General features: G+C 34.1%; 2 protein-coding genes across 2 annotated transcripts in view; one reads left to right on the forward strand and one right to left on the reverse strand.

Annotated features, from left to right (window-relative positions):
• The window catches only part of LOC123704833 (leishmanolysin-like peptidase), a 70,098-nt gene that overhangs the window by 23,650 nt on the left and 23,014 nt on the right, over positions 1-23,434 (forward strand). Inside the window, exons 2-4 of the mRNA XM_045653328.1 lie at positions 7,942-8,042; positions 8,391-8,421; positions 8,885-8,967. Coding sequence (XP_045509284.1) covers positions 7,942-8,042; positions 8,391-8,421; positions 8,885-8,967 — 215 coding nt within the window. The remainder of the gene's footprint in view (positions 1-7,941; positions 8,043-8,390; positions 8,422-8,884; positions 8,968-23,434) is intronic.
• Positions 11,121-22,863, reverse strand: LOC123704825. Its single transcript, XM_045653319.1, has 8 exons — positions 22,809-22,863; positions 18,094-18,195; positions 17,282-17,404; positions 16,023-16,133; positions 15,288-15,435; positions 13,071-13,232; positions 11,961-12,099; positions 11,121-11,372 (listed from the first exon to the last, which is right to left on the reverse strand). The coding sequence occupies exons 3-8, from the start codon at positions 17,396-17,398 to the stop codon at positions 11,198-11,200; spliced, it is 852 nt and encodes a 283-aa protein (XP_045509275.1). The 5' UTR covers positions 17,399-17,404; positions 18,094-18,195; positions 22,809-22,863; the 3' UTR covers positions 11,121-11,197.

The raw sequence follows: 23,434 nt of genomic DNA on the forward strand, positions 1-23,434 counted from the left end.
AATATATCTCTTATATTATATCATCTGTACTAATATTATAAAGCTGAAGAGTTTGTTTGTTTGAACGCGATAATCTCGAGAACTGGTCCCATTTGAAAAAATCTTTCTGTGTTAGATAGCCCATGTATCGAGGAAGGCTAACTATAGGCTATAGTTCAGGATACATCGCCCATTTTTGCAAGTGACTACTATCAAGCTGATTTTCCGTTTGTAGCTTTATTTTGATGAGACACCGAATAATTTCGTGTACGAAACTCGATTGTGGTAGCTAACAGAGATAACAAGGATAAAATTTTTTGATTTGATGGTTCTCAAATATTTATTACGCAATTTGTAGGACAATATGTCTGTTGAATTATATAAACATTAACTAAGTGAAAACAAAAAAATCAGCTTGTTAGTAATCATTTATGATGACCTCGTTATCGATACACTTTGGAAAGGGGGACTCTTTGAACAAACCATAGATTTTGTAGGACAAAATTTTTTCGAATAATTTAGGTACTTAATTATCTTGAGATTGAACAAAAAAAAATTCAGTTAGTAATAAATATTTGAGAACCATCAAATCAAAAATTTTTATCCTTGTTATCTCTGTTAGCTACCACAATCGAGACTTTCGTACACGAAATTATTGGGCGTCTCATCAAAATAAAGCTACAAACGGAAAATTAGCTTGATAGTAGTCACTTGCAAAAATGGGCGATGTATCCTGAACTACTATTTATCATCACGCTAAAACCAACAGGAGCGCAGCACTGCGGGTAAAACCGCGGTAAAATAAATCAAATCTGTCTGATTTTTTACTCTCAGTAATTAATTAATTTTTCACACAAATACGCATGCATATTTCTAACCGGTTTTAACAATAACGTAACGATACGACTAAATATCTATATAATAATATAAATTTATGTTTTACTTTTTTATGTCACAGGTCAAATGTTAATCATGGCCGTAAATTTTTAAAGAAAGTTCATTATAATGTTTACATAATGTACAGGTTTTTACATCATAAATCGGAATCTATTGCATAATTTTGCTTTTTGAAGGCCTTTTAAATATTCTCTAGTAAAAGTTAATATTTCTATTTATAACTGCATAAACGGAGGAGGTTTTGTATATTTTCTAACGGTCCATCCATTGCTTGCATGAGCAAAGAAGGCTCAGGGTACATACTTATACAGCATATATTATATATTGTACCTTCTCAGGGATCACGTATACCTATATATAATATCCGGTGAAAGAAATTTTGAAATCGGTTCAGCAGTTCTTGAGTTGTTAAACGAACTTATTAAAATTGTTGTTGTTATTATAGCGGGGACAAATCCAAGTAATAAAACTCATCAAAATCTATTTAGCCGTTCTTAATTGGTGTTACTATCCCGTATTTTATATGGATAGATTATAAATAATTGACCTTAGCTATGGATACGACAAAATGTCGTCACGACATACTGTGAACGGGTTTTACGTTGACAGTCGTGTGAACTTTCACACCATACAAAATCGCATTAATTTTGATATTGCATATGATTAAATGATTGTCAATTAGGCAATATATTGTTGTAACTTCCAGTTTGTGGTCTAAGAGATGGATAATATAGTCTGGGAGCTTATTTTAAATTAGTATTTATGAAAATGAGCATACCTACGTAAAAGTACATATTTATACATGTTTATTCAAATAAAGGTTATGCTATTTTGTGTCTGTTTTGTTTTTATTATAGGTTATGCATTGAATAAGCATTTAATTAAGAAAGTAATAATGACAGATATTTCTACCTAATCCATAATTACTGAAATATGATATGCATATAAATAAAATAGTTATGTACTTTATTATCTGGGTATAAATAAAACAGAACATATTATTTTCCCTAAAAATTATAAAAAATGCAATCAAAATCAATTCTTAATAAGCTCCTTCACCTCATTCTTATACTTGATTCTTTTATTTTTACCCATTTGCAGAATCCGTTTTACCAAAGGATCTTTTTTCAAAGCCTCCCTTACAGCGGTCTCATCGATCATCGTCAGAATTGTCGTCATCTTCCTCGTCGGTTGTATTACTATCTGCTTCATTGCTTTCATTGTTTTTAACTTCTTTAAATCTTCCAATAACGACGCATCTGAATGCCTTAAATTCTTTCTCTCGGCTTTTGTTTCTTCGCTTAGAACTTTGTCGAGCCTGTCCAACAAATTATTCTGACGCTTCATAACGTGAGACAAGTCTGGTAGGAATACGTTGAAATTTGGTTCCTGTCTTGTTTCTCTGACTGGTTTTGGAATGTGAACTTTATGTGTTACGGGATCGAAGTTAAAATCGATTGTCGTTAAATGGGACTTCTTTCGTACCATCGCAAAAGTGTCTAGTTGTTTCTTTATTTGTTGATTGTCCTGTTTCTGTATTACAAAGGGTATTATTTGCGTATTGTAAAGGGAAGTTTCGGCTTTTGTTTTTCTTGTGTGTTGTGATCGAGAACGTTCCAGAAACTTTTGATGGAAATTTTCGATTGTTTTTGGCGTTTGGTTGTTTTCATCTGTTTCGTTTAGTACTGATATTGCGTATTCGTCGAGTATTGTTTCCTTGTCAGAAATTTTGTGTTCTATTTTGAATATGTATTGAGATTGGCTGTAAGCTGGAATTTGTGAATTTTACTTTTTGTTTTTGTTGAAACAACTGTTTAATTTTGAACTGTTATTATTTTTTACTAGCTGCGGTTTAACCCACGTGGCTCCACTTCTGTTGGTCGTAGCATGATGATATATAGCCAATAGCCTTCGTCAATAAATGGGCTACCTAACACCGAAAGAATCTTTCAAATCGGACCAGTAGTTCCTGAGATTAGCGCGTTCAAACCAACAAACTCTTCAGCTTTATAATATTAGTATAGATAGGAAGTTGTATTATCCCTCGAAATATAAAACTTTCCTATTCACAAATAAACATAAATAACAAGTGAAAACAAAACAATTATTCTTGTAATAACAAACAAAACAAATGCTGAAAATATCTCAAAGATTCCTTCAGTTTATTTCCTACGTACTTTTCCTTTCGAAATTCTTTTATATTATTTTAGTTACCCAGTAACATTTTTCAAATTGTAAATTCTTTGAAGAATAATTTAACTTTAATTTTTAATTTCTATTGAACTAGCTTTCCGCCCGCGGATTCGCCCGTGTTTTTCAAAACTATTTTCAAACTTTAACCCATCCGTGAAAACTGAAAGAAAATCGGTGCACCGACTTTGAGATTATCACGAACAGACACTGTTTTACCAATTTTAAATTCACAAATCATGGTATTCAAATACCACTGAGCGATCACCCATCCATATGTTGACCGGGCGTAAGTTTGCTTAACGTTTAATATTACTTCGCAGTATTATTTTGAGTTTAAAAATAAACACATAACTTACACACAGAGTGGAATAAAATAAACAATATTATTTGCATTATCGGAATATTTATAGATGTAACAAAAACATGTAACAAAAACAATTTATTGGAAACGATATAAAATACTTATTCGTGTAATGGTTAGTTTAACAAAGAATAGGTGTTGGATTCGATTCCCGGATAGAATTTTAATTATTTGAATAAAAAACATCTTATCCTATCCTACTAATATTATTATAAATGCGAAAGTCTATGAGGAATGAGGATGGATGTACCTATGTGTAGGTGTGTATGTTTGTTACTCTGACTCGAAAAAACTACAGAACAGATTACAATGAAATTTAACACACTTAAAGAAGGTAACTTGGATTAGCACTTTGGATAGGTTTTTATCCCGGAAATCCCACGGGAACGGGAACTATGCGGATTTTCTTTGAAAACGCATGCGAAGCCGCGGGTGGAAAGCTAGCGATTTATAAGAAAATAATTATTATATATAAGAAAATGATTTGTATACATAATATGAGAAATGTTTATCCAACTTCCATTGGTCACTCTGTTTGTGTGTTTACTCTTCTTCACGACTCAACAACTGACCACATTTGTATAAAATTCAGTACCAAGATAGTTCGAGACATTAAAAAGTACATAAGGTTTTTATCCCGGAAATCCTAAAGGCAAGGGGTGCTTGGCGGATTTTCCATTGACTACGTGTAACAGGCGAAGCCGCGGGCGGAAAGCTAGTTAAATTTGATAGCTATATAAAAGAAGAGATAGATAAATTGTTTGAATTACTACAAACGTACTTCTTTTGATTATAGAGATATGTGTGCACTTTGTGTGCAATAATAACATTGATTTATGTGATGTACAATTGTACAGTCGTTGAATAAAGTTATTTTTTAATTAAATTTTTTTGTAATCTATAATATAAAAATGAATCCCAAAATGTGTTGGTAAGCGCATAACTCGAGAAGAATTAACGAAATCGGTTCAGCCGTTCTCGAGTTATGCCTAGATTCATTTTTGAAGTGAAAACTTCTTTAGCGGCGTTGGGTATAAAATCTTAAACTCGCGTCAGGACACGTGGCCTGATCGAAAAAGCGTAAGACGGACATTTTTTTTTTAGCCCTTATAGGTATTCCATGCGTAAGACGGATACCATTCCAAAATATCAAACATGCTGAACGTTAATAATCAAGTTTTCACTTCTGCCGGCACTCCCGGAGTGCAACCCGTCTTTTTTATGTTATATGGAATATTTTGTTATATGGAATATTTTGTTATTCCATAAGAGTAAACCTCTACCTCAAAAAATAGCCTACAGCCTAAATAAACATGCACGCGTGTGATGGTGTGTGTCTGTTACTCTTTCACGCAGGAACAGTTGATTGAATCAAGACAAAATTTCCCACCGGCATATATTATACTATCTGTGCTCCGCGGTTTTACCCGCAGTGCTCCACTCCTGTTGGTCTTAGCGTGATGATATAATAATTATAGCCTATAGCCTTCCACGATAAATGGGCTATCTAATAGCGAAAGAATTTTTCAAATCGGACCAGTAGTTCCCGAGATTAGCGCGTTCAAACAAACAAACTATTCAGCTTTATAATATTAGTACCTATAGATTATACACCCACGACTTTCTTAAATATAATGCAAATATCTGTCTAATTTGTGGAAATTATATAAATACTAGCTTTCCGCCCGCGGCTTCGCCCGCGTTTTCAAAGAAAAACTCTGTTTTTCTTTGCGAATGTACATTGCGATTGCACGCGTATGCTGCACTAATTCAAATGTTTTACTATTTATAAATAACTAGCTGATTCACGTGACTTCGTTTGCTCTCATAAGGATAACTACTATTGTTATAAAAGTAAGTCTGTATAAATTAGGGTTATATAGTTCATCAATTGTTTTTAACAAACTAACCGACTGCCTTATTTAAACCTTGACAGATTATAAAACGAATTCTTCCTCGAAACATAACACATAAGACATTTCTGAAAACAGAATGAAAATCGGTGCAGTAGTTTTTGAGAATATCACGAACATACAGACAGATGCGTAGAATTTTATTTTATAATATGTTATAATTTTTATACTACTTTAGGTAGCTACTAAAAAAATGCTTATTATTTAGTATACATTATTTAGTATTGCAGTAGTTTTTGAGTTTATCGCCAACAGAAAGACAGTTGGAGGACTTTGTTTTATTATAATTTATATGTTATGATCTAGAGATACCGCTGTCGAAGCCGCGTGCCATCCATTTTTTATATACTAATTCGGTTGCTTAGCAACCCTCTATTACTAAATTTAGACAGGCGGTTGCCATGGCTACCATGAATCTAGGATCTTATTCGTTAAGAAAACATATAAGATTGAGATATCAGTAAAATTCGTTGGCCACTGTGGCCGTGTTATATAGAATGAATGCCTTTGGTTCGATTCCTGGTAGCGAAAAAAACCCCTATATTTCCCAGTCTTGACTTTTTTTATACTACTTTTATAGCTTATGCTTAAGGTACTAAGGGCTGATTTTTCAATCCTCGGTTAAAACTTATTCATCGAATAACGTATTAAACTAGGTACACAGTTGACAAATATATACTACGTACATACAGTTAGGAAACTAAGCCCCTGCGATGAAATTATGACGTATAGCTATAGGGCTGTTACCTTTTTGATATTTAACCGACTTCAAAAATGGAGGAGGTTATCAATTCGGCCTGTATATTTCTGTTTGCTTTTTTTCACAGTTGATTTTGTGGTAATTTTGAGATTAAAACCCGTTAAAATACAAAAATGGTGTAGCCTAAATATGAATTTACAAGAAGAAACAATCCGAATTAATACAGCTTGTAAAAGTAAATAAATACGTTTTTATCAGTGCTATATTTCGAAATCTTGTTTTGTTATGGACGCCGAAGGCTATTTAATGTACCTAAATTATTTATAATGCTTGATATTTGTATTATACATATATTCAATAATTATTTTAAACCAGAATTTACAATACTTGTATGTAGGTATACCTACTAAATTATTTTTAAAACGATAAATTAAATTAAATTAAAAAACACAAAATATGCAAAAATAAATTAAAATTACATATTATTATACGAGCATAGAACCTCTACCTTCTTGATTTAGGAAGAAAAAGAAAATAGTTTGACAGGCTTAGTGCTTGACAAAGTGGAGACGCCACGTATCGATAAAAATACAATAATTATAATATCTATCTTTTTCTTCCCTAATATTTACGTAATTATGCACATAAATTTAAACAAGATTTTTTAAGGTTTCAATTTTTTTAGATTTTTGTGCTCTTCTAGATTGCGTAAAAATAGATGCGCTCTTTAAACAGAATGGACTCCTAATATTGACTATTTGTAGCTATCATTTTGATAGAAAATAAAAACCTAAAATTAAAACTCATGCATATCTATAGAAATTAAAAAATAGTCTCATTTTAACTTGTAGTCAGATACGGTATTTACAAATATATTTATTGAAAGGGCTACAAACTGAAACAATCGATATTTATTTAATGTGAATTGACATCACTTTAAACTTTTTTCCATACTATATTCAAAATCTGTGGATGTGTCACCCGCTACTATCGATCCCCCTCAATACCCTCTTAAACACGCTTTATGGGGGGGGAGCCATTTCGAAAATTTTGTATGAAGTTTCCTTACTGTATGTATCTGTATATTGTGCTAGGTACCATTTCAATAATATATTCTAATTGTCCGTATTTGACAGTTTACAGGTGACATTATAAAATGTTCGTGTAATACTTTATTGGACGGATAAATTTTAACCAAGGATTGAAAAATCGACGCTAAAACAAGGATTAATCACAATACATCATTGAGTAAATTAACGTAAATTCAATCATTTACACGATACGACACGACACGATAAAATATTTTATTGTTTGAAAAAACGTAAAAAAAATATACATATTATAAATATCTCACTTATGTGAGATGCAAGAAAATATTTAAAAATTTAAGTATGGTATGAGACGATCTTAACGTGAAATACTCAATTCAGAAACCGGCTGTAATGTAAGTCGACTATATAACCTCTAAGCTGGGTTCAGTAATTAATGAATAAATAAATAAATATTTCAGGACAATTTTCACACACGGCACGATTTGATCCCATACTAAGCTTTCGCTTGTGTTATGGAAACCAAATGGCTGATAAACATACGTATGTAACTTTAAATACATACTTATATAGATAATTAACACCCAGACACAGAGCAAACATCTATGTTCATCACACAAATATATTTGCTCCGGGCGGGAATTGAACCCACGATCTCTGGCTTGGAAGGCAGGGCCACTACCAACCAAGCCAACCAGTCAGTCAAATTATTTTTTTTTGTAGCAAATGTAGTACACACTAATAAGGTACAACAATTTTGCACAATATGCGGCCTTATTGCTACACAGTAATCTCTGCCAGGCAAAAATAATATTTTTTTGTGTTAATACAATATATTTTTGGTTACAGGTAATACGGGGTGTTCATATAGAACCAGCACATATAGTAAAAAGAAGAAGTATAGACCAACCACTAAGAATAAGTATATTTTATGACCACTCTGTATATAGGTAAGTTTTTAAAATATTTTTATATTATTTTTTTTATTTTTTTTTTATTGTGTGATAGGGAAGCGCTTGACCACGATCTCGCCTGATGGTAAGCTGAGATGTGGCCTAAGATGAAGCGCGCTTCCCTAGAAGGTACCCGTTCACTCTTTGCTTGAAGACCCCCATATTGTACTCGTCGGGGAACACAGACTCAGGAAGCATGTATTAATAATAATTGTATTAAATTAATCATCATATCTTGTTACATATAAATTAATTAAAACCGATAAAAAATGGTGTCTAAATATCTTATTTAAATAAACTTCATATACGCCTATTAATAGTAATTAAAAATATTTATTTTTTCAGGTTAGAACAAGAAAAATTTGAAATGATAAATGTGAGTATATAGTATTGGTTTGTTTATATTATAATTTATAATATGAAGGTTTCCATGTTATATATGAAAAAATATAAATAATAGTTCGACAGATATACAGGGTTACTTGTAAAACACCAGCAACCTCGCAGGACAAGATAGCTAACATAATAAGTAACAACATTTGTTCTACGACTTTTGGCATGACGCAATAAATTATTTTTAAATGATTTTTGTATGAAAATAAAATCTAACAAATTATCAAAAGTCGTAGAACAAATGTTGTTACTTATGATGTTAGCTATCTTGTCCTGCGAGGTTGCTGGTGTTTTACAAGTAACCCTGTATAATAATATAACAGGAGTTTCTTTTAACTATTTCTTTAAAAATGTGAATTTCTTACCTTAACACTTTCAGGGTTTAGGATCTAGAGTTTATTATTAATATTTTTACATTAATATTAATGAATTATTAAACATTACAGAATACAATATTACCAGATGCTGTTAAATTCTGGGAACAAGCTTTAAAAGTGAGGAAAACCGGGGGACCAATAAAACTAAATAGGTAAGTGTTTATTTTATTTATTTATTTACAAATAATGCGAACCAGCTGACAATAGGAACGTAAATGAACTTGTTTTAAATGCCATTTGAAAAATAATTGATATACTAAAAAAAAATGCTCAGGCCGGTTACAGAGCTTCACCGACCATCAGTGCGTACGTCCGTCGCGCTTGTCATATGTATAGAAATACGGGTGCGTGGTCGGTCTAGCTCTGTAGCACAGATTAGAGAATAGTTACTTCGTAATCTGTAGTCTGTACGGTTTATGAATTTCCATACAATATATGACAAGCGCGACTGACGTACGCACTGATGGTCGGTGATGCTCTGCAACCGGCCTCACCGATCCTTGATAAGTGTTAAAAGTTTGAATTCAAAGTGGGTCAACATCGAGTAAAAATGTTGGTTGGATCGTATCGTATAAAGAAGTACATGTACTTACAATTTAAACAATATATATTATATACATTATATATTATTATAATTACAATTTAATAGACAGCTAAAAATACATAACAATTAAAAGACATCACATAAATGTTGGATATTTACCTATTCTCTATCTGTTTTTTCCTATTTTGTATGTATGTATGTAAGTAAGTTTAATGTGGTCGTTTTCAAATCTTCTAGATATGTTCTGTTTAGCTTATCTATACTCTATACAAATATTATAAAGAGAAAAGGTCTGTATGTATGTATGGTTTTCACGCATGAACTACTGGACCGATTTCAAAAATTCTTTCACCATTAGAAAGCTGCATCTTCACTGAGCAACATAGGGCTATAATGTATTTTCAATAAAATTAGAGATACTTACCAAAAATGCAATAATGTAACCCAAGGTGTAAAAAATTCCTTAATAATAATTCTGTCATCGCGTGCGCTGCGGAATCTATTCCTTGAAGTACGAGGATGTTTCTTATGAAAAGGGCCGCCCTTTGCTGTTTCTGTAGTCTTGTCTTTGTTATATGTGTTTATGTATTTTTTTTAATGCAATAAAGTATAATAAATAAATAAATAAATAAAAAAAAAAAACGTAAACATGTAGATACCACGGGCGAAGCCGGGGCGGACCGCTAGTCTGTGATAAAATGATACACAAAAATAATGCCAAATATGGAATGATATAAGTTTATTATAGTCATATGAAAAATAGATACAATTTAGTTAAAAAAAGGAGCTTAAAAATATACGTATGCCATAATTAGGCCAACCACTCAAGTGTGTCATCACTGATAGTGGCCGCCTTAGGATGTCTTATTGACAGTGGATGTATTTCCGTTCGGACTAAGAGCTAGCGCGCAAGAGCAACTTTTGTCTCCTTCACTATTGAGTCTCTCCCATCAACTGTATGGGCTAGTAAGAAAGTGCGCGCACGTAGCGACGCAACTCCCCATACAGTTGATGGGAGAGACTAAATAGTTGCGGAGATAAAAGTTGCTCTTGCGCGCTAGCTTCTATTGACAGTGGATGTATTTCCGTTCGGACTAAGGTATTCAACAATATGCAAACTGTATTAAATATAATTAAATCGATACATACTTTGTAAATATAATAAGTAAATGAATAATATATACAGGCATAATATATGCTACCAAAGACTATCAGTAAGTAGTGAATAGGCCTTTAAAACAATTTTAATATAATCAATTAGGAAATTAGTTAAATTTACAGCTATAAATAATAAAAAAGAGTGTGTGTACTTATGCACACGCGTTAGAAGTTATACTTCTTTGGCGTATGGAAAAAATACTAGAATATACAACTTGAACATAGTTATCAATTTTCATACCACCTAGAACTAACTTCATGCTGTTAAATTTAGGTGTCGGTGTGCGCGCGCATCGTAAAAATTTACTCTCATCATTTTTCTCCATCGCGCCAAAAGAAGTATAACTTCAATAAATTCATACATATTATGAGAAAAACGATATATTTAAATCACTCCAGTCATTTATTTATTAAATATTTATTTATATACATAAGTCTTAGGTATTAACCAAATAATTAATCCCAATACATTATTGAGTAAATTCGCTGATATTAATCTTAATGTAATATAAATCTCGTGTCACAATGTTTGTCCTCGATGGACTCCTAAACCACTTAACCGAATAATAAAATTCGCACACCATGTGCAGTTCGATCCAACTTGAGAGGGATAGTTTATATTTCAAATCGTTTTAGAGAAAGCGGGCGAAGCCGCGGGCGGTAAGCTAGTATACGATATATTATATACGATACGACATATCATGTATTACAACGATGGAAGGTTTTTTAGAATAGACCATGTCAGTGCACAGAAATGGTATTTCGTATCCGATCAGATTGTTGCAATTCGGACAATAGTGATTCTTGTATTTGCACCAATCCATGCAGTATATGCAGAATACGAGGAGTAAACAGCTGAAAAAAAAAATTGGTTGCCTGTAAAGTCGGTATACGGGCGAAAGTTTTACGTGACAACGACTTTTTATGTCTGTCTCTCTCGCTCTTAGGCGGGCTAACCATGCCCGCGTGCCTCTTTCGGTGACTCATCGTAACGTTACCGAGCGTTACACTTTTTCATAAGTGACTCCCAGCCGCAACCTAATTTAAGACGTTGTCACGTCAAAAAAATTAATGCGTATATAAACTGGAGTGGTCAAATAGGTCAAATCCATACTTTAATATTATAAATGCGAAAGTAGTCTGTCTGTCTGTTACTCAATCACGCCTTAACTACTAAACCAATTTGCATGAAATTTGGTATATAGCTGATGTTTTTGATACCCGAGAAAGGACATAGGCTACTTTTACCCCGGGATATAGGATAGGTTTTATCCCGGAAATCTTGCGGGTGGAAAGCTAGTCCACTCATATTCTCATTGTCCTTATTTGACAGTTTACAGGTGACATTTAAAAATGTTCGTGTAATACTTTATTAGACGGATAAATGTTAACCAAGGATTGAAAAATCGGCCCTTAAATTAATAATTATATTAAACAACTCACAAAAAGAATAATATAACAGCCATCACGTGTGTTATAGCGCCAGATTCTCTAACTACCAGGGTATAGACGCGTACCCTGCAGAAAGGACAGGTGATCAGTTTTCTGTCTTGTTCGCCAGGGAGCTGAGGGAGGTGGTAACCTAGAATTAAAATGTATTTATATGCAGTATTTATAGATTAAAATGTAGTGTAAATTGTAAAGGAAAGATGTGTTTATAAGATTACGTAAAAAAGGAGTTTTTAGTACTCTGCCAAACCGTTTTACAGTTTGGCAGATTAGTGTTTTTTTTCTGGAATGTTAAATAAATAATAAATAAATTCTATCATATTTATATGCAGTCTTTTCCCTTTTATTTACATGTCATTTATTGTGTTGCCTACGTATAAAAACAATGTAAATACAATTTCTTCTAATCATTTAATATGAGGGATAAATTCCGAATTTCTTGTCGAATTGCACAGGCAGGAGCGATAAATCTATCTTATTATCATTCATTGAAAACCAGGTGTGCATCAACCACCATCCAAACTAATATTATAAATGCGAAAGTAACTCTGTCTGTCTGTCTGTCTGTTACTCAATCACGCCTTAACTACTGAACCAATTTGCATGAAATTTGGTATGGAGATATTTTGTTAACCGAGAAAGGACATAGGATAGGTTTTATCCCGGAAATCCTATGGGAACGGGTTTTTCTTTGAAAACGCGGGCAAAGCCGCGGGCGGAATGCTAGTTAAATAATAAAGCAATTGAGTATAGTGAATGGACAGAGCAGAAAAAGAGAACAATATTAGAAAAAGGCATCATTTGTACAAAAGGCAGCCTTATTGCTGAACAGCAATCTCTACCAGGTTGTATGAATACAACACTTTTTTTTTTATTGGGAATAGAAGCGTTGACCACAATCTCGCCTGATGTGAAGCTGAGATGTGGTCTAAGATGGAACGCGCTTCCCTAGAAGGTACCTGTTCACTCTGCGCTTGAATATATATCTAATTAAATACAACATAAATATAAGGTAGTTATTCTGGTAATAAAATCCGTTGCGACGTAGAGCATACATTCATTAATTCTTATACTTACAAATTTATAAGTGTTGAGTAGAGTTACCTGGGTTACAAGGTACAGGAGGTGCCAATCTCTCCTGCCTCGTATCAATTTCCGTGTACGCTGGCGGTGGCTCAGGCGTGTCCGCTACGGGCAGGGGAGTGAGTCTGAATCCGTCATCTGGCGGTGTTTGGACAGGATTTATACGGGGAAGTGATGAGTACACTGGAAATAATGATCTCAAATTTAAATTCAAATTATATTTATTTGCAAGAATTTTGTTACAATTATAGGTGTTCCGTGTTGGTGTTTTATTAATTCACTAGCTTACCGCCCGCGGCTTCGCCCGCTTTGTCTAAAACCTAATAAATTATAATATACTAAAACCTTCCTCTATCTATTAAAAAAAAAACCGCATCAAAATCCGTTGCGTAGTTTTAAAGATTTAAGCATACAAAGGGACATAGGGATTAGGGACATAGGGTCAGAGAAAACGACTTTACTTTATACTATGTAGTGATAGTATAAAATTCGAATATACGATATAAAGGATATAAGTTAACAAATATAATAAAGAAGATTATAAAAAGTAAGTAAACACGCTCTAATAAGATGAAATTATTCTATTGTCGCCGATCCTGGATAAGTGTGGAAACCTTTGAATTAAATCAAATCTAAAGGAGTCGGCTACATGCAAACATGCAGCTGAAGCATATCAATAAAAAAATGTGTGCGTGTACCTACTAGTGTACACACGTAAGAAGTGAAATTTATTTATTACCTTTTTTTTTTTATTAAACTAATACTAATTTACTAATCACGCGTGGTAGGGATAAGAAAAAGATGGCGCGTAACGGAAAAATGTCACGCGTAACGAAAAAATGTTACACTAAATTTTGTTCCAACCCCGATATAGAAGTTTCAATTCAAAAATCTATATGCTCCTAACTTATATCCCTGTACCACGAAACACACGACCCTGTGGTTGTGCGTTTCTTGTGAGTTGTCCACTCACAGAAGACTGACAGCAATATTACATACGAAAGATACTGACGGAATATTTGCTCATGATTGCACTATTACCAGGTAACGGCCTTATCTTTAAAACTACCTTTTTTTTTTTATAGTGGGGAAATCTTCCAAAGATACCCACGGCCCCCGGGGAAGGAGCCGTGGGTTATGTCGGATTCTTACCGACTAAAACCCCACTGTGTTCCGTCGAGCCGCTTTAATGATGGGGCCGCGGGTATTGATTAGAATTCTTCCGCGACATCTTTAAAACTACCTACGCAAAAAGGTTCTTACGGAGCGTAAACACGAAAAGGAACAGAACAACGTCGGCTGGGGCAGTTATTTATTAATAAATGTGAGTTAGTTTCAAAGATCTTGAGAGCTAATAGTTTAAAATGAAAAATTCTTACTTAGATCTTTTGATACTTACAGATTTATCGCCTCAGTGAGTTTAATATGAATAATGTGATACAAGACAACTAAAAATTGAGATTTTAAAATTAAAAAGACCATTTTTTCTGTATACGTGACAAGTTTATCGTTGTAATGAAATTCTTCGAGGCTTTAATAATTCTAAATTAAAAATTGCGACGCCTCGATTTGAATGCTTGAAACTAGAAATTCTATACAAGAATTTGAATACTAAAGCGTATTAAAGGAAAAAAAATAATCTTTTTTCACTACATAGTATAAAACAGTCGCTGTCTGTCAGTCCCTAAAGCCGTTTTTTTAATATATATAGAGTGATTCGCTAAATATACAGGGTTTAATCGCAGGCGATTATTCCGTAACTATGTACCTATTAACAGACATCAAAAAACTTTAAACTGATATCGAAAGTACATAGTATTTTTTACGTGATTAGTGTATGCAAAACTACAAGTCGCTTGGCGCTTAGTATACCAATAGTGGGACACCCTGTATAACCTTAGAGCCTTCCTCGATAAATGGGCTACCTTACACTAGAATTTTTTCCGTAGTTCCATAGATTAACGCGTTTATCCCACCAAAGAAAGAAACATACAAACTCTACAGCCAGCTTCAGATTCGTAATACACTAATAGTATAAAGCTGAAGAGTTTGTTTGTTTGAACGCGCTAATCTTAGGAACTACTGGTCCGATTTGCAAAATTGTTTCAGTGTTAGATAGCCCATTTATCGAGGAAGGCTATAGGCTATATATCATTACGCCAAGACCAACAGGAGCGGAGCAATGCGGGTGAAACTAGCGCAGCTAGTTAGTTAATATAGGTAAAGTTACGAACTCACCAGGGCTTTGTCTACTCGTATCAACTGTATGAACTGAGGGTTGATATTGAACTGAAGTACTAGTCAGGGTTAGTTGGTTGGGACGTCGGGGGCCCTCCTTCACGACGTCTATCCTCCTGTCGTCGAAGGGATCGTAGAATATTGTTTCCTGCAATGTACCTTATACGTGAGTGATTAGAGATTCTTTTTCAATGATAATAAAAATATATCTATTATACTATCTTGACCGCCTCCTTGGTACAGTGGTTGACGCATGTAACTAGAACCGAGGGGTCCTGGGTTCGATTCCCAGTGGAGACGAAGAAAAAAAAATGTCTCGGTCTGGTAGGACACAGAAGGCTGATCACCTACTTGTCCCTAAAGAAAATCGATCAGTGAAACAGATGTATGCATAATGCATCTGCCCCTTACCCCACTACGGGGACACGGGACTTCACTATTATACTATCTGTTGCCTGTGGCTTCGATCGCGTGGTTAAAGGAAGTAATTAGCGACATACCATTTCATTCTATAACAGTTTTTATATTAGAACTAATAAGAAATTAATTTTAGCTTATATTGTAATTTGTACTTAAGATTTTTCCGTCTCATAAAATTCTACAGCTTTTTCTCTGGGTGTTAAGGGATGCCTAAAAAAATAGCCTACACTCAGTAGAAATCTTAAGACCAGTCGATTAGTTTTCATGAAAATCTAAATAAACAAATAAACTTAAAAAATAAACAAAATAACTCACTTCAACATAGCTTTGGCTATTCTGCCCCTGCGCTTGGTCATTCTGCCTGGAACTCTCTGCCGAAACAAATTCTCTGCTACTAGAAGATGCATTTACCCTTGAATTTGCTAACTGTAAATAAAATACACGGGTTTCTAAACTCAATTCTTTTGCTTTTTTTTCTTTTCTCTCGGTGTTAGGTAGCCCATTTATCGAGGAAGGCTATATGCTATATATTAACACGCTAAGACCAACAGGAGCTGAGCAATACGGGTGAAACCGCGGGGAACAGCTAGTTAGGTTAAATAACTCGTTAGAAACAAAGAAAGCAAATATTGTAACAAGTCTCGATGTTATAATAAAATTTATTATTTAATGAATTTCTGTTCGAGCTCATGAAATTATTAATTTCATTTCAAAAATATTTTTCGCGTCGAATCAAATTATAAGTATGTAACGTATACAACCACTGTTGACTAATCCGACCGGATTTAATTCAAAACTATTACGATTAATTTTCATTTAAATAATATTCGGTAAAGTTATTATACATATAGTTAAACCACCCACTAACTAGGTATGTTATTTAAACATGCCTACAGCGTATTACTTTCTGCCCACGGCTTCGTTCTCGTAGCCAGTGGAAATTCCCAGGGGAATGAGATGTTCCACCGCGGTATAAAATAGCCTATCTAGCCTCCTAATACTATCTCTAGAAACAAAAATCATATAAAATCGTAACGTTGCGACGTGACAGAAAGACAAACAAACACACTTTCGCATATGTTTTACATTCTACAGTTCAAGGGACAAACTGTCACAGTAAATAGATTACAAACAGTATAGAAAATACATACAAAACGTTCGAAACGTCTCATTCACACGAACATGCTAGACGAGACTCGTAGGCAGTCGTCGCTGTGTCGTACCCACTTTAAAATATATACATACATGTAACGTGTTCGTTGCGAAGATTTACAAAGTTACAAAGATTTACCCTACTGCGTTATTGTTGAATAGGTAATTGTTTTGTCTAAAAGGCGTAGATGCTGTACTATATGCCTATCATGTCTTTACCTCTGAACTTACTCGCTAGGGACCGCGTAAGGGCCTGATATGTTTTCTATAGATAATAGATATCATGAGCAACTTATATGACAGATAGCCTCGAGATCTGTTTCGATCCATGCTTAACTCGCTATCGAATGCAGTAAGTTGATTCGGTCACGCTTAGGACACTGTTATTATTCTATTTACTGTGGTTCTGTCAATGTACTTACTTCGTTTTCTGGCCTTATGTCGTCCAAATCTATATAAACTGTATGCTGTAGAGATGGGCGCCTCTCTGGTAAGGGTATCACATACGGCCCTGGAGATTCGCTGGCTTGAGACGCCATTTTTAACTGGAATAGAGGAAAATTCTGTTTAAATTAGACTTTCAACCATGGTAAAGCTACTATTATCCTACTGATCTAAGTGCGATGATAGGGGATGAAAGAGTTTGTTTGTTTACTTACTTGAACTCGCTAATCTAGGGAACCACGAGTCCGATTTGAAAAATTCTTTTAGTGATAGATAGCCCATTTATGGAGGAAGGCTATAGGCTATAATCATCACGCTGCGACCAATAGGAGCGGAGCAATGCGAGTTAAACCGCGGGGCACTAGTACAATATACATATCCAAAAATGTTTCGCCTTATCAGTAACGACCTCGTCTTATCACAACTAATTGCTTCGAGCAAATTTTATTTCCCTGTAATTGTCACATGATGTAAATATGCTGTACAAACAGTTTTCCGCATTGAATGGTAAACAATATTTGGGGTAAACAACCGTAAACTACAGATATCCTTATGTATACTTATATTATGAAGCAGAAGAGTTTGTTTGTTTGCTTGTACGCGCTAATATCAGGGCCCACGGGTCTAATTATGAAAATTATTTCACTGTTAGATAGTCCATTTATCGAGGAAGGCTATTGGCTATATGTATCATCACGCTAAGACCAACAGAAGTGGAGCCACGCGGGTGAAACCGCGGGGCAAAGCTGGTTTAATATGAATAACAAAATGTAACTTAATGTTAACTTACCTTTATCTAAATAAAAAGTTGGAGTTAGCAACAGCGTGGTGGTAATTTCGACTCCGGGGGAGACAAAAATATTTAAAAGTTGGTTCAATCATCTATTTGTCCCTGAAAATAATTAATCCATTATTTATACTAAATTACTAAGCCTTATTTATTATTTTTTCGTTTTACGGGTAATGAAAATAAGATTTTTGTTTCAATCAACAATATTCTGTGATAATGGGCCATCTACACAATGGGCAGTGTTGGCCCAACAAATGATCGTTGATGTTTGCCGTCATTACGGCATGTGTAATGTGTATAATATAAAAATGAATCCCAAAATGTGTTGGTAAGCACATAACTTGAGAACGGCTGAACCGATTTCGTTAATTCTTTTTTTATTATATTCCTTGAAGTACGAGGATGGTTCTTATGTAGAGAAAACGTAAATATGTACCACGGGCGAAGCCGGGGCGGACTGCTAGTTATGAATAAACATCTACAAGAATGGCCGATCATAACCATTTAGGCCCTCTACAGTCTACAATATCGTGATAGCCTCTACTCGCCCAACCGGTGCGCCCAACGCTGCCCTTCGTGAAGAGAGCCCATATTATCACAAATGTTGAAAACAGCAATTACAATATTGTTTATTAACTCAATAAACAAAATACTATCGGAGACCTACCTCTATAATTCCAATTACTTGTTCAAAAAGATACGATATCTTTTTATATCTGTTATTTACCTATTTCACGTTTGCCCTGCGGTAAATAACTATATGTGCGTAGACTGATTTTAATATCAAGGATAAATAATAAATATTTATAGTAAGAAAAAGTGCCGTGTGTGCCGAGCACACGTGTCAGTAGTGAAACTTCCTTCGCAAGATTCAAAGATATCAAAATCGTCGCCTTACTCCATGACGGTATTGCCATGACGCGACCTTGAAATTTTACTCTCAACACGCCTTAAGTATTATTTGAAAAAAAAAATGTGTGCGTGTACTAGTGTACACACGTAAGAAGTGAAACTTCTTTTTGACCTTATCTTTCAAAAAATAATTTAGTATAATATGCAAATTTACAGATATACGTCGAATCACGCGTGGTAGGGATAAGAAAAAGATGGCGTGTAACGGAAAAATGACACGCGTAACGAAAAAATGTTACACTAAATTTTTTCCCAACCCCCATAAAGAAAACACGCTTAATCCCATTTATAAGTAGGTATGTAACATCCTTAATCATACGTGAAATACATATTTGTATGGATGTATGTTTATTACAACAAAAACACGCTATCATAAGATAAACTTAGTGAATTTGTATTGTCACTGATCCTTGATAAGTGTACAAAGTTTGATTATCTGTCTAGTCCATTGAAAAGTTACATTTGGGGTTGCGTCTTTTAGAGGACGCAATTTCATTTTTTTGATGTGTAGGGGGGGTCAGTGTGAAGCTATCACTTTCATTAAGTAAATAGCTAAGGTTTTACAGCGCTCCGAAATGAGTACTATCAAAAAAACCACCTACACATCAAAAAAATAAAATTGCGTCCACTAAAAAACGCAAGGTTAGGCCTAAAAAATGTAACATTTCAATGGACTAGTCCGTTTAAAGTCAAAATCGAGTCTAAAAGAGTCGGTTACATACAAACATACAGATGTGAGATGAAGCTAATAAAAGCCTGTTAAATGTAGATACGTATGAATTCTACAAATATATGAAATTTTTGCCAATTTATATTATTGTATAACTAAATAAATATTTGCAAAAATACGTATTTTTGGTGGAAAATATTTTACTTTGTTAAATTGTTAATCTGTAATCCCTCCTTAGTCCTTACAAGTGAAGTGAAAATGATTTTATGGTGTGATTATTAAAACTACATTAACATATGAAAACAATACAACGATACGTGTATTCCCTTTTTTTATAGTGGGGAAATCTTCCAAAGATACCCACGGCCCCCGGGGAAGGAGCCGTGGGTTATGTCGGATTCTTACCGACTAAAACCCCACTGTGTTCCGTCGAGCCGCGGGTATTGGTTAGAATTCTTACGCGACATACGTGTATTCCCTAAGGATTTAAAACCGCATCTAGGCCGCTTTCAGAATACTATATTTATATTTAACACGCTTTTGCTGCACCTGTATGTTTGTATGTAACCGCCTCCTTTGGACTCGGTTTTGACCCACTTTAAACGGACAGATTTAATTCAAACTTTGTACACTTATCAAGGATCGGTGACGATACAATCATTTCATCATTATCTTATTAAAGAATGTACCTATTTTAGTTTTTGTTTTATCTATATTTATTCAAGGCAATTCAACTATGTTTAAAAATCAATGATTTTGTTTCCATTTACTAAATTTTTAAGAATAGAGAATTTGATGTCATACGTATATTGTAATTTGTATTTAAATTTAGACCATGTTTTAAGCTGTTTTTTAAGCAGTCCATATCTAAATTATATGTAAAACCGAAGAGTTTGTTTGAACGCGCTAATCTCAGGAACTATTGGATCGATTTCAAATATTCTTTCACCGTTAGATATGTACGTGATCCCTGAGTGCTATAGGCTGCGTATGTACCTTGGGCGAACCCGAGGCGGACGCCGCGGACCGCTAGTTTTGTAAAAAAACGGTTCGACTATAGATAATTCGAGTAGGTCAAAATATTTTTATTATCAACAAATTTCGATAATAAATCCAATACATAATTAAATAGTACATAAATCCATACTAATATCACACTAATATTATAAATGCGAAAGTAACTCTGTCTGTCTGTCTGTTACTCAATCACGCCTTAACTACTGAAGCAATTTGCATGAAATTTGGTATAGAGATATTTTGATACCCGAGAAAGGACATAGGCTACTTTTTACCCCGGGACATAGGATAGGTTTTATCCCGGAAATCCCACGGGAACGGGAACTATGCGGGTTTTTCTTTGACTGCGCGTGCGAAGCCGCGGGTGGAAAGCTAGTATATTATATAGACAATAGACATGCCACTTTCCGACATCCAGTTCCTATCTTTATCGAATTCAGATTACTGATAAAGGTTAATTTATTTATTGATAAGAGTACTGGAAATAGGAAGTACTAGGTAAAATGTATGTATCACTACATAGTATAAAACAAGTGATAACTGCGTTAAAAACAACCGACTTCAAACTTGCACTTGCAACATTTACAAATACAGACAAAAATGCTCATAAAATAAAAACTACTGGGCCTATCCGAATAAAATTTTTATGGGACCAATTCGACACCATCCCGCATCGAACAAAAAAGAATCACGTAAATCGGTTCAGAAACCTCGGAGTAATCGGTGTACATACATAAAAAAAAAAGAAAAAATACCGGCCGAATTGATAACCTCCTCCTTTTTTTTGAAGTGCAAGTTTGAAGTCGGTTGTTTTTAACGCAGTTATCACTTGTTACAGATAGAGTGATTCAAGAGGATGGTTTTAGTAAATAATTTATCAGAGTTTGGACAAAGCGGGCGAAGCCGCGCGCGGATCGCTAGTATTTTCATAATTTAACTAGCGGTCCGGCAAATTATTACATTAAGGGCCGATTTTTCAATGCTTGGATAAAACTTATCCGTCCAATAAAGTATTACACGATAATATTAAAATGTCACGTAAACTGTCAAATACGGGCAATTAGAATACGTTTTTAAAATGGTAGTTTTATACATTATTCGACGAATAAGTTTTATCCAAGCATTGAAAAATCGGCCCTAAAGCTAGCCTTTAAACATAGGTACTTGGCTTGGTACTTGGACTTACCACAAAACAATTTGCTCACAGTCTAACTTTAAACCAGGGATCTGTCACTTTAATAGTTGTCTATGTGAAATACGACAAAACCAGATTAAAGAGAACCCGCGCTTAAAGTTAAACCCTGTCTAAAGTTTATAGAGCAGACTATTTCTGTCCTAAGTTCTGGATATAACTCAGAATATATTACCTGTTTCGCGTGATTTTACTCGAGGACGAACTCAAAAGCAAAATTAAGGATTTATATATGGCTCATATGTCACTCTGATACATAACATAATATACCACTGTAAAGTTTCATCCAAATCCGTCCAGTAGTTTTTCCTATACATCAATACTCATAAACTTGCATTTATTCTAGGTACTACCTATATAAAAATAAGTCGGGTTTTCCTTCCTGATGCTATAACTCCAGAATGCACGAACCAATTTCCACGGATTTGCATTCGTTGGAAAGGTCTCGGGCTCCGTGAGGTTTATAGCAAAGAAAAGGTGTCTCTGGTGGCGAAACGGAGTTCGCTCGATTTGCTAGTTAGTTAATTTAGTACGATAGTTATTTTGAAATTTCTTAAAGCACTTACAGTTTGAATCTAAGATTTGGCGAAAGTGAAACAGCAAAATTAAAAACAATATCACTCAACACTATTACAAAATTATTTACTCTAACTTTCTTGTAAAACGTAAATTGTAAAAGAACATGTTAATAACAACACGTATAAAAAGAAAGTTAACAGCAACCGTATAGTACATACTTCTGGAAAATATAAACAAAGTATAGAAACAAAATTTGGAGCTACACAATAGATTTTCTATTGTGTCTGTGATTCCGGGGGCTGAGGGATTAAAGTGGGTCAAAATCGAGTCTAAAGTCGGTGACAAACATACATATGAAATAAAAACGCGTCAAAAATAGTTAAATAAATAAAAAAAAACACTTACATGCTCAATATTTTCACAAGTACATCACTGTCGAATCTCAAACGCACAATGCTTTATCAAAAGATAAGAAAAATGATAACGTAGATAGTGTATCTAAATTATAGGGAATTGCGATAAAAAGGTTTTTTTCAATACGCCTGTTAACAATGTATTCGTGTAAAAAGAAATATGATGGAATTATGCAAATCATCAATCTGCAAAAAAAATTCATTCTTTGTGTGTTTTATTAACTATCAAAGTGACATTTCACGCATCGGCCTGGTGGTTTTTTATACATACTTACAGTGTTGCTCTCCCTATGTTTCTTTTAAACTAGCAGTCCGCCCTGGCTTCGCTCGTGGTACATGTATAATTAAAAAAATATATTATATTATATATTCCTCAATAAATGGCCTTTCTTCTCAATTTTTCAAATCGGACCCGTAGTTCCAGAGATTATCTCGTTCAAGCAAACAAACACGTCTGTTTATAATATTATCGGCTTCGCCCGTGATACATATATAGTCTATAGATTACCGGAATATCCAACAATGAATTTTGAAATCGGTCCAGTAGTTCCTACATAAGACACATTGTACACAAACTAATATAAATTAATTAGAAGAAAAAAAAAACTAACAACGATT

Source organism: Colias croceus, chromosome 30, assembly GCF_905220415.1.
Source record: "Colias croceus chromosome 30, ilColCroc2.1".
Taxonomy (NCBI): domain Eukaryota; kingdom Metazoa; phylum Arthropoda; class Insecta; order Lepidoptera; family Pieridae; genus Colias; species Colias croceus.

Excerpts from the sequence above, each read along its gene's own strand:
- LOC123704825 (XM_045653319.1), bottom strand. The coding sequence starts at position 17,398 with ATGGCGTCTCAAGCCAGCGAATCTCCAGGGCCGTATGTGATACCCTTA. Across the intron at positions 15,436-16,022 it reads ATAGCCAAAGCTATGTTGAA|GAAACAATATTCTACGATCC; the intron begins GTGAGTTATTTT and ends GGTACATTGCAG. Across the intron at positions 11,373-11,960 it reads GCTGTTATATTATTCTTTTT|CTGTTTACTCCTCGTATTCT; the intron begins GTGAGTTGTTTA and ends TTTTTTTTTCAG.